The sequence below is a fragment of the Mirounga leonina genome, unplaced genomic scaffold (assembly GCF_011800145.1).
Source record: "Mirounga leonina isolate KUSES-001 unplaced genomic scaffold, KU_Mleo_1.0 Mir_117, whole genome shotgun sequence".
In the NCBI taxonomy this organism is placed as follows: domain Eukaryota; kingdom Metazoa; phylum Chordata; class Mammalia; order Carnivora; family Phocidae; genus Mirounga; species Mirounga leonina.
Window position 1 is genome coordinate 670,492 of NW_023270274.1, and position 16,025 is coordinate 686,516.

Genomic DNA, 16,025 nt, shown 5'->3' on the forward strand with positions numbered 1-16,025 from the left:
GCAGGGGTCCTGGCGGCGGGCGGGGGTCCCGGGGGCACATGGGGGTCTTGGCAGCAGACGGGGGTCCTGGCATCAGGCAGGGGTCCCGGTAGCACGCGGGGGTCCCGGTGGCAGGGGGCTCCTCGCCGGGGGGCAGTAGGGAGGAGCTGAGACCAGAGAGGGGGGCTGGGCTGAAGGACGCCGTGTCACATGGGGCCCTCCGTGCAGGATTAAGTCTACCCATCATTCAGGTTTAAGTCATTAAGAAACGCCTTGATTTTACATATGCAATTGACATCAGTATTGAGCACATTGTGGTCTCACATGAGATATTTGTGAAGCAAACAAACAGTAAAGAGCAGGTTTTATCCTCCAAGCTTATTTCGTTGGCGGCTGGCTAACACTTCTATAAGCTCTCGCTAGGGACGGTGGTGTCCCCCACGCGGTCATCGAAGCTGGAGCTGCTGCGTCTGTGTGCCCGAGACCGGGTCCGCAGAGCAGTGCACGCCCTTCCCCAGATGCCGGGTCGCCCCGCGGGCATCACCCGGCCCTGCGCTCATGGACCCACACTTCGTTTTCACAACTGACACATCCTTTACTCACTTGCCTGGGAGCCTTCCTGTGGGCGTACAACGCTGGGCGTGGCGGGCTGTGCGTGGGGCCCTCCGGCCGCCGGGGGCTCGTTCTCTTCTGGGATCGAGGTGGGTGCGTCACACACACCCTTGCTCTCAGCTCCTTCTCTCACAGTCCTTTCCAACTTCCAGCTGCAAGTCCTCCTACTCCAGTGTCTCTGATCTTCTAAAGCTCCCGCCCCTTCCCAGACTCGCCACTGGGCACACTGGCCATGGGGTGCAGAACCCACACCTCCGTAGGGGAGGGTCCGCGTGCCCGCCTTTTGCCCTGGAGAGGGTGGTGTCATGTTATACGGTCCGTAGGGCTGTTTTGCGGAGGAAGACACCACCTCTGCCTTCCAACGCTGCCCCCCTTTTTCAGTAGCATCCACGCCCAGTGTGGGGCTTGAACTCAGGACCCCGAGACCAAGAGTGGGTGCGCTGCTGACTGAGCCCGCCAGGCACCTCTCAAAGCTGCCCGTTTTCTAGGCATCCTGGTAAAGGTGGACGAAAACAAAGACAGTGCCCTTGGCCTCACAGAGTGTCGAGAAATAACCCAGAGCTAGGGAGACTGTCCCCCAACAATATCCGACCCCCATGTGTACAGCACCCTGGCATCTTGCAAACTTTTTCAAGGGGACCCTTTCACCCTCCAGTGACCGCTCCGGTGGATCTGACCGGCAGGGCTGGGACCGCATCCGTTTATCCCACATCCCGTTCACTGGGTTCAGCGGCTGCCCCCAGCACTCCGGGCTGCAGGGGGAGGCAGACAGGCCCTGCTTGCGGCGTCCTCCCAGCTACACGAACCAGATCCTTTGGGGTCTACCTCAGGAGGCCAAGGGCTTCACCCTGGGTTCTGAACTGACCTCTGCCCTTGGCCAAGGGGAAGGTGTCCTCCATCTCAGGGCCCCGGTCCGGCTGTCTCGTCCACGGGTGTGCCAGCGAGCTGAGGCTGGCCTGAGTCTCCTTCTGCCATTGAACTCTGAGGACAACGAAATGGGGTAATTGGGGCAAAATAAGGAGGTGGGAGCGTGGCCACTGCAGACTCCAAGGGGGTACGGCTGCCCGTGCGGGCTCCGTCCTGAAGAGAAGAACTGGCCTAGGCCCTTCCCTGAAGTAGCCTTTCTAAGTCCGCCTGCACCCATGGGGACGTGGCCCCTCACGTGGCCGTGTTCACGAGGGCTGTGGCCGTGGGCTTTGTCTCAGTGCTTCGTGCTGGGACATCGGCACCCCGGTCTGTGGCCTGGGGACCGGCTGCAGTGAGTCTGGGCCCCTAGAAGGTTCTGCTCACCAGCTCGCTGGTTTGCTTGTAAACACGGTGAGAAGGTCACTGCCTGAGGAGGAAGACACCACCTCTGCCTTCCAACGCTGCCCCCCTTTCCAGGGACGTTTGCCAAGCGGGTAGCCTTGGAAGATAGGGCGCCTCCCTGCACAAAGGGGAAAGTTTGCTCCCTGTCGATGTGACAGCGGGGGGCGCCTGGGGTGCAGGTCGGGTCTGCGGCCCGTGTGCTACAGGGGTCCCCCGGCCGAGGCTCCGAGGCCACTGCACGTGGCCCAGGGCCTCCATGAGGAGAGGGGCACTGGCCTCCGGGGACTGCTGGAGCATGTTGCCCCAAACCCAGCGGCTTAATCCAGCATGCATGGACGGTCATACCATCCTGTGGGTCCCAGTCCAGCATGGACCTCCGTGGGCCAGAGTCCAGGAGTCTGTGGGACGCCACGCCTTCTGAGACCCGGGAAACCTCCCTTTCCTCACCTTCCTGGCTCTAGAGGCTCCCATGTTCCCCAGCTGGGCCCTTCCTCTGTCTTTGGGGGCGATGGAATCTCTGACCACTTCTCCTCCCCGCCCCCTGTCTTCCTCCTCCCCTCGTAAGGACCTGGTGGCTGTGTGGCCTTCTGGATAACCCAGGGGAAGAGCCCCATTTATCCTCAGCTGATTAGCAATCCCAATTCTATCTGCAACATAATCCCCTTTGCTAAGCAGCCAGGCCTGTTCAGGGCTCTGAGGGGTCCAACTTGGACATCTTTGGGGGGCTGTCCTATCTCCCCCAGAGTCTCAGGGAGCCCCAGAAAGGCCAGAGCTGGCACTGCGGTGGCTGCGGTCTCATGTCTGAGGCCAGGGTCCTATGAATGGGGCTGGCGTCCTGTGTCTGGGGCCGGGGTCTTGTGTCTGGGGCCAGGGTCCCGTGAATGGGGTTGCGGCCCCTTGTGTGGGGCCGGTGTCCCACGTCTGGGGCCGGGGTCCCGTGAATGGGGCTGGCGTCCTGTGTCTGGGCCGGGGTCCTGTGGCTGGGGCCGGGGTCTTGTGTCTGGGGCCGGGTCCCGTGTCTGGGGCCAGGGTCCCGTGAATGGGGCCGGGGTCCTGTGTCTGGGGCCGGGGTCCTGTGAATGGGGCCAGAGTCTCCTGTCTGGGGCCGGGGTCCCATGAAGCTCTGCAGGCTGGTGTTCATGGCGACATGGTGTTATAAACACACAGGCAGGCCTCACATACCGTGTTTTTATAGATCATGCACGGTTATAGATCATGCACGGTTATAGATCATGCACATTCATAGGGACGTCAGATTTTCTCTAAAGTATCTGCCGTGGACGCTCGCAGTTCTTGTGTTTCAGTATTGCCTCTGTCACTGGCCGTCCACCTGATGCCAGCTACCTGACTCTCAATGAGCGAGTTTTGTAAAATGGGCCTAATTACGGCGTTTACCACCCGAGGTTTTCAGAAGTAATAGCCTGAGGTATGAGTTGTGCTCGGCACAGCACCTGCCACCCTGGTTTGCTCAGGGAGCCTGCACGTTTGGGCTTATCACTAACACATGGAAAGCTTCGGTGGCCGGCTGGCTCACAGCCGGTGGGACCACTGGAAGCGGAGCTCGCCTGCTTCTGCAGCGTCAGGAGCCGTAGATCCCAGGGCAGCTGGAGGGAAGCCCAGGAAGCTGGCTCTACCTGGGGCCACGGGGCTCCACTCTGCAGGTGCCGCCCAGGTAGAAGCCGGCTCAGGCCCCCTCCCCCTGGGTCGCTGGCCCCAAAATGCTGTGGGCAGGGGGCTGGACAGATCCCCCGGGGCTGGAGCTGTTGGAATGTGAGAGGCCGGGGACGCAGGGTGCTGGGGACAGGGCACGGTGCTTCCTGTCCCCCCACAAATGGTTCTGTTGCCCTGTTCCGCCCTGTGGGGGTTGATTCTCTGACTGGAGGGGACGGGCCAGCCTGCAAGCACCTGCTGGCCCCAGGAGCCCACCAGGGCTGCACGCACTCAGGGCCCCTCTCTCACTGGCTGGAACACAGTGAAGGCGTCTAACTGGATTTTTTTTTTTTTAAGATTTTATTTATTCATTTGACAGAGAGAGAGACACAGCGAGAGAGGGAACACAAGCAGGGGGAGTGGGAGAGGGAGAAGCAGGCTTCCCGCTGAGCGGGGAGCCCCATGCAGGGCTGGATCCCAGGACCCTGGGATCATGACCCAAGCCGAAGGCAGACACTTAACGACTGAGCCACCCAGGCACCCCTCATCCTTGCTTTTAAAAGATGAATCCTCATGGTTTGTTTTTTTTTTTAAGATTTTATTTATTCATTTGACAGAGAGAGAGACACAGCGAGAGAGGGAACACAGGCAGGGGGAGTGGGAGAGCGAGAAGCAGGTTTCCTGCCGAGCAGGGAGCCCGATGTGGGACTCGATCCCAGGACCCTGGGATCATGACCCGAGCTGAAGGCAGACGCTTAACGACTGAGCCACCCAGGCGCCCCATAACTGGATTTTGATGAGAAGGTTTATCGGCCCCAAGTCCTGTCCCTCTACGGAGGTCCTGGTGAACGGCCTCCGGATACGCCCACCCTGACCCGCAAGGCGCTGGTCCCTGGCATGTGCTCTGCTGGACTGAGTAGTGATTACTTTGGAAGCAGCCATAAGCGAACAACCCGCTTTGTGTCTCCTCTTTGCCGCAGGGACCTCAGCAAAAGAGAGATCCCTCGTCCATCACAGCTTCTGTCTTTTTCCAAACTCCCTGAGCCAACCAGCCGAGCCATCGCCCGAGCGGCCGAGATTATGGAAGCTTCCGTGCAGGCCCTGAAGACAAGCGTCTCCGGGAAGCTCGGGCGATCTCGGCCTCCCACCGGTGAGCCCCCCGAGGTGCCCCCACCTGAGCGGCGGCCCCCGAGGGGCAGACCGCAGGGCTGGGCGGGGACTGCACGGGGCGCTTCTCACTCGGCTCCACGCTCGGACACAGCGGATCCTTAACCGCTGCTCGAACAGGCATGAGATTGTGTCTGGGCTCCCTGGGAGGTACCTGTCCCTGTGATGTGGGGCGGCGGCCGTGTGGCGTCCAAGCGGCAGTTTCCGGGGACCGGTCGGAAGGCTGGGAGCTGCTTGCAGGGCTGTTCCAGGAGGCGCGTTCTCCTGGGAGCCGCCCGGGGCAAAGCCCCTCCCCGCTGCGTGGCCGTGGCCTCCATGACTTCCTCCGAGGCTTTGAGAGCCAGTCCGCCCGACCCTGACCCTGACCTGGGGACAACACGGGCTACGGGCAGAGGAGCTGCCTCAGAGGAAGGCAGCCTGTGGGCCAAGGCCGGGCGCTGCCGGCTGGACCGGGCGGTCTGTGCATCCTGGGATGGGGCCTGGAAGACGGGCTTTGGGACAATCAGACGTATCCAGGCTTCTTCAGTGTGGAGTCACGGCCCGCTTGCTCTCTGAGTGCTCCCTCCGGAAAGGGCCGAGACACTTAATGCTGACTTAGCCTTTGTTTCTTTTACTTTATTTTTTATTTTTTTAAATCTGTTTATTCCAAGTTTTTATTTAAATTCTAGTTAGTTAACACATAGGGTAAAATGGGTTTCAGGAGTGGAATTTAGTGATTCCTCACTTGCCCACAATACCCAGGGCTCATCGCGACAGGTGCCCTCCCATCCCCCAGCCAGCCCATCCCCCCACCTCCCTCCAATAGCCCTCCCTCTGTTCTCTAGTGTTAAGAGTCTCTTACGCTTTGCTTCCCTCTCTCTTCTTCCCTTCCCCTACGTTCATCTGTTTTGTTTCTTAAGTTCCACACATGAGTGAGATCATATGGTGTTTGTCTTCCTGTGACTGACTTATTTCACTCAGCATAATACCCTCCAGCTCCATCCACGTCGTTGGGAAAGGCAAGATTTCATTATTTTTGGTGGCTGAGCAATATTCCACCGTGTATAGATATGTTGCTTCCTAGTTAGCCTTTCGAGTAAGATAGGCTTAGCCAAGTCAGGACTCACCAGAATTCTCAGATACCACACTTAGCAGGTTCAGTTGACTTCATAGCAACCAAGGGTTCATCAGACATGGTTTTGTTTCAAACTGTGGGGCTGAGCAAGGGCTCTAAGACTGGCCGTGCGTGCACGGACCCCCAGCTCCCGGTACCTGCTCCAGGGTCAGTGCCCTTGCTCAGCTCTGGGGAGGCAGGTGCCTGGGGAGACGAGGCTGGGGGTTTGGTCCAGCCCAACATGTAGAACCGAAGAACCGACTCATTTATGCAGTTTCCTGAGGCTTCCGTTGTCAACAACGTGGACAGGAGTGGACAACGTGCAGTGTGAGAAAGGCGATCCTGGCAGTACACGTGGGCTTGTGACCTCGTCAGCGCGAAGCGTCCACAGCCGTGTGCGGGCACCCAGTTTCCGGGCTCCTTCCTGGCTCTGCTTCTGCTCATTGTGCAGCTGTGAGAGTATTTGGCTCCATGCAGGGGACCCAGTTTCCTCCCATGGGTGCCTGGGCACATCCTGGCAGGAGGGAGCTGTGCTCAGCCTCGTGAGGAGTGTGTGTCGTCCGTGGGCAGAACGGGAAGCCCGGCCCCGGGGTCGTTCTGCTGCTCACACAGAACCACTGGCAGACACGGCTCCCTGCATCACCGAGAGGCCAGTCTGGTTTCTCTCCGACTTAGAGCGGAATATGCGTTCTTTCCAGAGTTCCTCTAGCGAGTCAACCTCACCGGTATCTGGCTGTTGTTTTTATGGCATTATCTGGAGGATTTGTACAAACCATCTTGGAGAAGTGACCGATGATCCGTCTAGGAACACACAAGAAAGCAGGCCTTGCTCTGATTTGTTGAATAAACAGCCACAGCATTGGGGAAATAAATAGAGATAAGCCTGCTTTCTGGGGCCTAACCTGGAAAGAGTGGCAAGGAGGGAACCAGAAGCCAGTGCTCGGAGAGAAGGCAGGCTGCCCGCACAGCTGACCGGGCGGGCTTGGGGGAGGGGGAGGACCGAGCTTTGCTGGACGCACGGCCTCGCTGCCAGACTGCGGAGACGCTCGGGGATGCGGCCCCACAGGTGGGGTCAGGGCTCTGACTTGCTTTTCTGAAAGGTCACAAAGCAGACATAGGTTTTAAAGGCCCAAATCCTCTCAGTGAGGAAGCGCGCGGGGATTACGGGGAGTGACGGGCTTGAAGGAGAAGGAGGAGACGCGGCTGGTGGGGGGTCCCCCGTGTGGAGGCTGGGGCCCCGTCTGAGACCTCCTTACCGCGTGCACGGCCACAGGTAGGCTCGTCATTGCGAACGGCGGTCAGTGCGCTGTTGTTTCCACCCAGACGTCCTGCCGGAAGATGTGCTGAACACAATTGCGAACGTGTCCGGATGCCTGCCCTACATGCTACCCCCCAAATGTCCAGACACCTGCCTGACCAGCAAGTACAGACTCATCACGGGCGCTTGCAACAACAGGTGGGCGTTTCCGTCGGACTGGCTCTGTCTTCTGGTGGCAGCTGGGCCCCAGCAGGGCTGGAGGCCATCCCCAGGGGGGCTGCAGACCACCGGGTCTTCCCCCCTCTGAGTGCCCAGGACCACCCCACCTGCCCCACCCCGTCTGCGGTGCCCCCCACATGACCACATCCACCAGTGTCCCCTGGGCGCTGCCCCACCCTGTCTGCAGGTGTCCCTTAGACACCCGTCCACTCCATCCGCGGGTGTCCCGACACTGCCCCACCCTTCCCACAAAGTGTCCCCTAGAGTTGGGTTCTGGGAAGGCCCAGGAACCCTGGGCTCGACTGAGATCAGAACCCTGAGAAGGATGAGGAGGCCCAGATGTCCTTTGGGTGGAGGACGGCTACGGGGCCCAGGACACAAGTCTGCACCAGACCAGAGCCACCCAGCTACTGGAGGGCAGCACGACGATGGCCCTGTCCCCGGGGTGGGAGCTGGGAAAAAGATGGCTGTCCTCCCTCCCTCCCTTCCTATATTTATTCAAACACTCTGAGCGCCCTGAGCCAGGCCCTGTGACACATGCTGGGGAATACGACAGACCTGTCCTCACAGAGCTGATGAATGGGACCACGGGCCCCAGTGGGTCCAGCATAAACAGGACTAGCTCCCATTTTTATCACAGAGAGCTTCGCAGTTGGAAGGCTAGGTCCTATGATGACTCCTGGACTAACCAGAAACGCAGAACGAATCTCAGAATGAAACAAAACGGTGGCGCCCACGTGGCTGGTCACGGGGCTCACGGGGGCTACTGCCAACAGATGGCACGTGGTCCAGTCCATGCTTCAGGACAGAGGGTGGTGCTTGAGTGGACCAAATCATCCAGGACACGTGGGGTTTCCCAGATGATCAAGGTGCCCTCCTGCACTCTGCTAAAGCCACTCCACACCAGCGAGTGCGTCCCCTCTCCAGCCCCCTCCCCGGGAGGGCCCGGGCCCCTCAGCTCAGCTTCCCAGGTCCCTTCGCAGGGGCAGGACGTCCAGCCCAGCCCTGGGGAAGCCCCCCACCACCGGGCGGGCCTGTCTCCTCCGTCGGCCGCCCGCTCCCCGACGGCACGGGGTCTGCCTGGGGCACAGGCTGCGGAGGGTGGGGAGTCCTCCGTGCGCACGGATGCCCCGCTCGGGGCTGCTCCCACGTGCACGCGTGCTCTTGCAGCCTGGGTCCAGCCCGCTGCGCAGGTTCTGTGCCCCGGGTTGTTTAACCCCAGTGTGTTCAGATAGAGGGACTAAGGACAGGACGGGTATTTCTTTCTGGCACGTATTTTTCACCTGAGGAAGTGTATTTTCCTTCTGGATAGTTCTGGTTATTAAGCTGAGTTTCTAGAGCATCCAGGTTAGAGTGTGATCTTTTATTTCCGTTTTGAAGGCACGTTTGTGACCAGCAGGAGGTTGGACTGCTATTCGTTTGAGACTCACCAGTGGTCAGACTTCTTTACACGGTTTCCAGGAATTCAGTCTCTGATATATTGGTCTTTACCACCATGTTATGCTGCCTGTTTTTTACTAAAATTTCACCATATTTCTTTTTGATTTGGGGGGGGGGGTTGTTTCCTTGTTACTTCCTTTTTTCTAGACCCTAACATGGACGCGCCGTGGGCTGTTCTCTGCTTTCTTTTTCTTCCTTAACGGCGTCACTTCTTATCTGGTTGCTGCTGCCAGGCGGTGAACCACGGGGTCTGGCTCTGCGTATTGACTGCTGTTGGCCGTCATTCTGTCTTTAAGCCAAATGTGACTTGGAATTTAACTGTATAACTTCTGAATTTCCAAATGGTGGATTGAAAAGACGCCTCCATTTCTTTTTTTTTTTTTTAATTCATGAAAGACAGAGCGAGAGAGAAAGGCAGAGGGAGAAGCAGGCTCCCAAGGAGCAGGGAGCCCGATGCGGGACTCGATCCCAGGACCCTGAGATCATGACCTGAGCCGAAGGCAGACGCTTAACCATCTGAACCACCCAGGCGCCCAAGACGCCTCTATTTCTGCTAGTTTTCCTGCAGTGGGGTGATGGGTGGGTGTCCCAGGTGTGGGATGTGGCTTCTAATGTTCGTTTTCCCTTTACTGAGAATATGCCAAGTGCTGGGATCACCCCGCGCCATCAGTTAACGGAAGTGGGAAGGAAGGAGTTCTACAATCTACAATCTTCCTCGTTTGTCGGATGTGATCGGCACTACAAGGGCATTGCATGCGTGGAAGCAAGTGCAGCGCATGTTTGCGGGGGCCCTACTCTGCTCTCGGGAGCGCTGCCCGGTGGCTCCTCAGGTCCCCACATCCGCCTGGGTTTTCCGGGCCTGAGTGTGTGGGCATGCGTGGGGCTCTCATCCGTTACGGTAAACTCAGATCTCTGCTGGGGCTGCTGGATGTGACAGTGACCACTTGATGACTCTCACCGGCATTCTGGGCCCTGTTTCTGCCTTGTGAACAGGAAGGATGCTTACCTGGCAGAGCGGTTTCTGGTTTTTGAGAGAGAGAATGTCTAAAGGTCCTTTCATGCAGTCTGCAATCCTGATACTGTAAGTGTTGCCATGATTTTCCCCACGAATGACCAGACAGTATCTCGCCTCTTGGATCCTGGCCCAAGGCATTAGCCACGGAGGACCATAAATGTAATTCCATGTGCCTTTTCCTGCGAGCAAGGCTCCCACCATCGGGCAGCTGTGATGTATTCGTCTGTGGCGATGGCTGAATCTCAAAATTACAGCAGAATTTTCCCGGCTCAGGCTTAACGTCAAATTAACGATGACTGCTCGCAAGCCTGGCCCTCACCGCCTCTAACCCGCCCACCAGACGGATGGAGATTGCAGATGACGTTTCCATCCACACGGTGACAGAGACACCGACCGTCACTGGACTCATCTGCTTCATGCCCAGGCCTGCCAAACGGACATCCTGCGTGGACACAGAGACGGACTGGGAACAACCCTCCGGGCTGCAGGACGGGACCCATCTCCGTTACGTGGTGATTCTGCGCGGAGCCTCATCCTGGGAGAATTTCTGACCTCAGAACCCATGAGCGCCTAGAGGAAGTGATATATTCTGAAGGCAAAATCTGATTCATGCATTTGAGTTATAGGCAGAACCCTGACCTACCTGGGTTGAGTGTTTAATTTGGTGTGTATAAAATTCTCTGCATTAATTTGTTGAAACAATTGTCAAAACCCAAACTAAATGTGGGATCGGCCTTCCAAACATGTGTGAACAGGCATTATGTCCACCAGCACCTGCAGACTCCCCCACCGGCTCCCTTTTCCATCAGGACACCTGCCACAGGGTCATATCCACACTCACTGCTTCTTCTCTTTTGTGGTTTGACGTAACTCGTGAAACCATCTGGCGGAGGTGACGGCTTGTGGATCTTACTGGAGTGGACGTCCTTCACATGGTGGTCTCTCGTAGGGAGGCCTGTGCTTAACCTGCTTCAAACTGTAGCCACCAGACAACAGAGCTCAAGCTACACTAAGGTCGTTTACAATACTGATGCTTGAAATGAAACAAAACAGAACCCCTGACAGGTGCATGCGGCCCCTGAGGCCCCAGGACGCTCGTAGAAAAGTAGATGTTGCTGGTGTGGGTTTCATGCCTGACATACGTGGACCATAACACGGGTACGAACGATGCCAGACTAGGGACGTTTCCAGAGTTCTTGGAGCATATCGAGTCCATGCCCATGATGGAAAAGCACCGCATCGATCAACCGCGCACTCGCGAGTCTGCACCACCTACAATCAGGGAGCTCCAGCCCAAGGCCCGCGCACCATGGGCTGAGTTTTCTTACGCTTCAGGCTGACGGACAGCGCATCGGGCACGGTAGGAGCCACTCTAGGTCCTGGGGCCACGGGGGGACTGTCTGGGTTTGCGTGTCCCGTCCCCTGCCCTGCTGCCCACGTGTGCACCACTCGCAGATGAGGGTGTGGAAAGGTTTCGTTGCCACAGAGGTCAGAGCTCCATCGCGGTTCCCCCAGCATGAGACACTTGGTGACACTGCGTCTCCTCAAGCAGACACCACGCAGTCCCGGTGCTCCCACGTCCGTGGCCGGGAGGACACCCACCGGTGCCCCCCAGCATCCACTGTGGACTTCCATCCACGCCCTGGTCAGGCTGGTAGTTGGACCTGCCTCTCTCTTTAGAACCCGGGGTGTCACGGCATCGGGGTGCCGGAGCCTCGGAGAGGGGCGCTAGCACTTCCAAACATCACAGCCCAGACAGCTGTGTCCTTGTAACCTCTCCGGAAATGCTCCCACCCGCTCACTCCGTCAGCTTATGACCCTTTCCCTCCCGCGGCCCAGAACCCAACACTAATAAGCAAGTGATTTGGAGCTAAAGGTCGATCCTATGGCGGCAGAGATTCTTCTGACACGGGAGCGACGCCGGATGCCTTGTGGGGAGGCCGTGAGAAGGTCTCCGGATGGCACCGAACACCACCCCTGGCACAGGCTGCGCTCTGTCCTGGGTTCCCGCTGGGCAGGCTGGGAAGGTCAAGTGCACACTCTTGCCGAGTGTCCACAAGACAGGCGAGGGCCACAGGCTCTCATGACAGCCTACAAGCTACTGAAATATAAAGTCAATCAGCAAAAACATCATGGCCTAAGTAGTTACAAGAATATTTCATTATTTTTAATGGAATGAAATACATCACCCCCCAAGCAGTGGAATTTCAATAAAAAGAAACCAACTGTAACGAATCTGACACTCTGTGAGAGCGCACGCCAATCTCCCCACGCTGACTTACTGCCGCTAATTAAATGCATTGCTGTCCCATGTCATTCTACAAATTGAGCCATGATGGTGCGCTGGAGATCAGTGAAGGATGGATAATAGGATTCTCCCCCACCCACCGCCCCTGCAGACGCACGGAAGTCCCCATCCCGCCTCCTGCTAGCAAGGCCCTTGGGAGGGCTCCTCGAGGGGCAGTGGCGACATGAGTGACACAGCAGTGAAGTCCTTTTCCCTACGTCCAGAGCCGTGTGGCGCCATTAGGAGAAGCGTGGTCTGTTCAGTCTGTCACGGGGGCCAAAACTGCGTCTCGCCTCCAGATGTGTGGACTCTTGGCTGTCCAGACTAGCAGCCTCCCTGGGTAGCTCACGGTTCCTTTCACCGTCAAGCAGAGCTTCTAAATCAGTCACGTTTATGGAAGAATGATCCACGTACGTAGCCTCCTTAATCGTGATCATAACGTGTCAAAACAAAGCAACGGATTTTTAAATATTTATATTTCTCAACACTCCAAAAACTTTACAAAATCATTCAGCTTGTCATGAATCTCTTAGACTTCGCATCTTAGATGTTCCAAGTGTCTACACATCGGATGCATGAGACACTTGTTGAGAAGTCTAGATCCCGATCTTCTCCAACCCTAACCCTTTGGCCGTGTGACCTCCCGAGCCCAGACACTTGTCGACCGCACGCCTCCAAACTGGCCTCGCGCACACTTCTTTGCAAAGACCCTGCAATGGCCATCAAGCGCCCCCGCTGGGTGCTCCCATGTGATTTGGTTGACAAATGCCAAGGGGACCTGAACACTGTAACGATTTTACGTCCAAATTATCCTTTAAAACACACACACACGCAAATTTTTCTCTAACAGAAAATTCCCATTTCATTTGGCTCTTTGAACTGATATTTCCATTCTCACTCAGCTATCATCTTTTTCCAAATGTAGGCTATCTCGGGGTTGCAAGTCTCACGTTTGTCTCCACAGAGACCACCCCAGGTGGGGAGCCTCCAACACAGCCCTGGCGCGATGGCTGCCGCCCGCCTACGAAGACGGGGTCAGTGAGCCCAGAGGCTGGAACCCCCACTTGCGGTACAACGGCTTCCCACTGCCCCCGGTAGGTGCCTCCACACACTGTGCCAGCTCCGTTGGAACCCGGTCCCCGTGGCGCTGCCAGACGCCGCCGTCTTGGAGGACGCCAGCCTGCTGCCGAGACCGGGCTCAGGGCGGAGTGCCCAGCGGCGTGCTCACAGAACCTGGTCCTCTCCACCCTCCCAGAGCCTGTGCTCGCCAGCTTGGGAGCTGAGGCGCGGAGCGATGCAAGTCACCAGCCAGTGACTGGGACGATGCAGATTTAGATTAAGGCTCTCTGCTCTCTGCTCTTCACAATCATTTCGGTATTTGGGGTTTTTTTTAAGATTTATTTATTTGGTTGCGGGGGAAGAGCAGAGGGAGAGAATCCCAAGCAGACTCCCTGCTGGTCCCGGAGCCCGATGTGGGGTTTGATATCACGACCCCGAGATCACGACCTGAGCCGAAACTAAGAGTCAGTTGCTTAATCGACTCAGCCACCCAGGTGCCCCTCATTTTGGCATTTTGAAATAAATTCCTAAAAAAAATAATAAATTCCTTTACCCATAGGCAGAGGATGATGTGTGTTCAAAGATACTTACCAGTTAAGTAATTCACTCATTTATGCAAAATGATGGTTGCCGCTTTACTCCCAGAGGCAAATTATTTGCTAAGCAGACTTATATCCAATCCACTGATGAATTTGGTTAAAAAGTGGATATTTTGCTCTCAATTTGACTACTTGCTTCCATCAATAAACCAGTTTGCCTGGTCTTGTACTACGTGAGACGATGGAATTCTCCAGAAATGGAGACGCTCTGTTCAGTGTGAGCAGTCAGGATCTGACCACACCAGCTTGGGGCTGGTACCCTGTCCCCAGGTTCTCTACGGATCAGCTTCCTGGGCTGTTCTTCCAGACCGTGGCTGAGCGGGACAGGTGCTCCTTGCAGCTGGGAGCAGCGTGGGAGCTGGTGGCTGGGCCCAGTGGGGCAGCACGGGCCCCTCCAGCTGCGCTCGTCCCCGTACATTTCTGCAGGTCACGCTCAGCCTCCACTCGATTGTCCCTAAATGAGTTAGGAATACCTTTCCCATCCTGCTAGATGCCTGTTCAAGCCCCGAGGCTCTCTGAACTCTCAGAGTTAAGGGACCAGGATCTGTAAACCCATATTTGCCAGAATTACACAGCTACTTAGAGCAATCGAAGCTCAGAAATCTTTCATGTGGGCTGTTAGGTTTCTGCTCCTGCTGAAACTACTCAATGTTCCCACCCTCCAGTTCTGGAGGTGAGGAGTGTGACGTGGGTCTCACGGGGCTATGACCAGGTGTGGGCGGGGCTGCAGCAGAGCCTCTTCCCGGCCCCCCAAAGCCACATCCCCTCTGACCACAGGCAGGAGAGGCTCTCAGATTTTAAGAACCTGCGATTGCATTGGATCCACTTGGAACCCCAGAACTTGGAACCCCAGAACTTAGAACCCCTGAAGAGCCCCTGTCTCAGGGTCCTTACAGTAATCACACCTGCAAACATGTCCAGGCCTGGGAACAGCCCTCCTGGCCCCCGGGGCCCACCCTCTGATCATGGCCATTATCACACGGATGGCTCCCTGTCCCCTGAGTGAGTGCCCTGGCCTGTGGGCTCCCCGTCCCCTGAGCAAGTGTCCCCGACCTTCAGGATCCCTCAGTGTCCTCTTTCTCTGCAGATGTCCATCCCGCATGACAGGCTGGTCTCTCTCATCAGGTCCGGGAGGTGACAAGACAAGTCATTCAAGTTCCCAACGAGGTCGTCACAGAGGATGACCAATATTCTGATCTCCTGATGGTGTGGGGGCAATATATTGATCACGACATTGCGTTCACGCCTCAGAGCACCAGCAAAGCTGCATTTGGGGGAGGAGCTGATTGCCAGCTGACCTGTGAAAACCAAAACCCATGTTTCCCCATACAGGTAGAATTTTAAAATTTTATTATTTATTATGAAAATAACAGATGTCATTTAAAAAATCAAACAGTACTATAAATGAAAGGTCAAAACCCCCATTTGTCCTGTACGGGGAGCGAGGAGGTAACAGCTGTTGGGAAAGCCCTGTGCATTGTCCCTGCATATGTGTGCATAGCATGTGCGTGCGTGTGCGTGCTCGGCACCTGGTGCAGGTCACTTAGCTGTAGTTAGTACACTTCTCCCCATATCATTAAGTGGGCAGAAATTTGATTAAGACTTCTTAAAGTCTTAAAGTATGCATTATAACTTATTAACCCTTTTGCTTGTTCATGAGCATTTAAGTTCCGAGCTTTGCTGTTTTCACGCGGTCACAAATAACGAAGCAGGGCACGTCTGTGGACGTGAGCCCTGTGCCCGTGTAGCCCTAAGGGGCAAGCTGCCGGGGACAACACGGCAGCGCTAGAGGGCGGTGCACAGAACGATCTCCACGGATATTGCCAAATTGGTCTCCATAAATACCGTTCTCCTTCCCCTCTTACCAGTGAGCAAAGACACCACACAGGTGGGGGTGTTCATCGCTTCTCTGTAGAAAACATCTTGGGAGGCTGGCAGGGGGCACTTCCTACCCAAGAGCAGACAGTCGGGGTCTCCTCCTCACCGGCATCTGCCCCTACACCTTCGCCAAGCAGCCACTCTGTTCCAGGCTGTTCCAGGCTGTGCTGTGTGGCTGGAAGGGGGACCCGACCTGGAAGGGCTTTCTGGTGGGTGGGCCAGATAAGAAACCCAGCAGTTAAGACCCTTTGGGCATCTGCAGAGGAGGCCCCACCAGGCCGGGCATCTAAACAAAATACACCAAAGGAAAAAATTGGGAGGAGTAAAAGAGCACAACATAGGGGCTGCATTGATCACAGCTACCTTAACTCCCGTCCCCTCTCGGCACGTTGACCCTGGCGGGGGCAGGGGCGGGGGTCCCCCTCTCGGCACGCTGACCCCGGTGGGGGCGGGGGTCCCCC

General features: G+C 56.7%; 1 protein-coding gene across 1 annotated transcript in view; it reads left to right on the forward strand.

The window, feature by feature from the left end:
• Positions 1–16,025, forward strand: part of LOC118007270 (thyroid peroxidase-like) — a 42,774-nt gene that overhangs the window by 5,864 nt on the left and 20,885 nt on the right. The window contains 4 exon segments of the mRNA XM_035000256.1: positions 4,530–4,699; positions 7,133–7,265; positions 12,993–13,122; positions 14,812–15,018. Coding sequence (XP_034856147.1) covers positions 4,530–4,699; positions 7,133–7,265; positions 12,993–13,122; positions 14,812–15,018 — 640 coding nt within the window.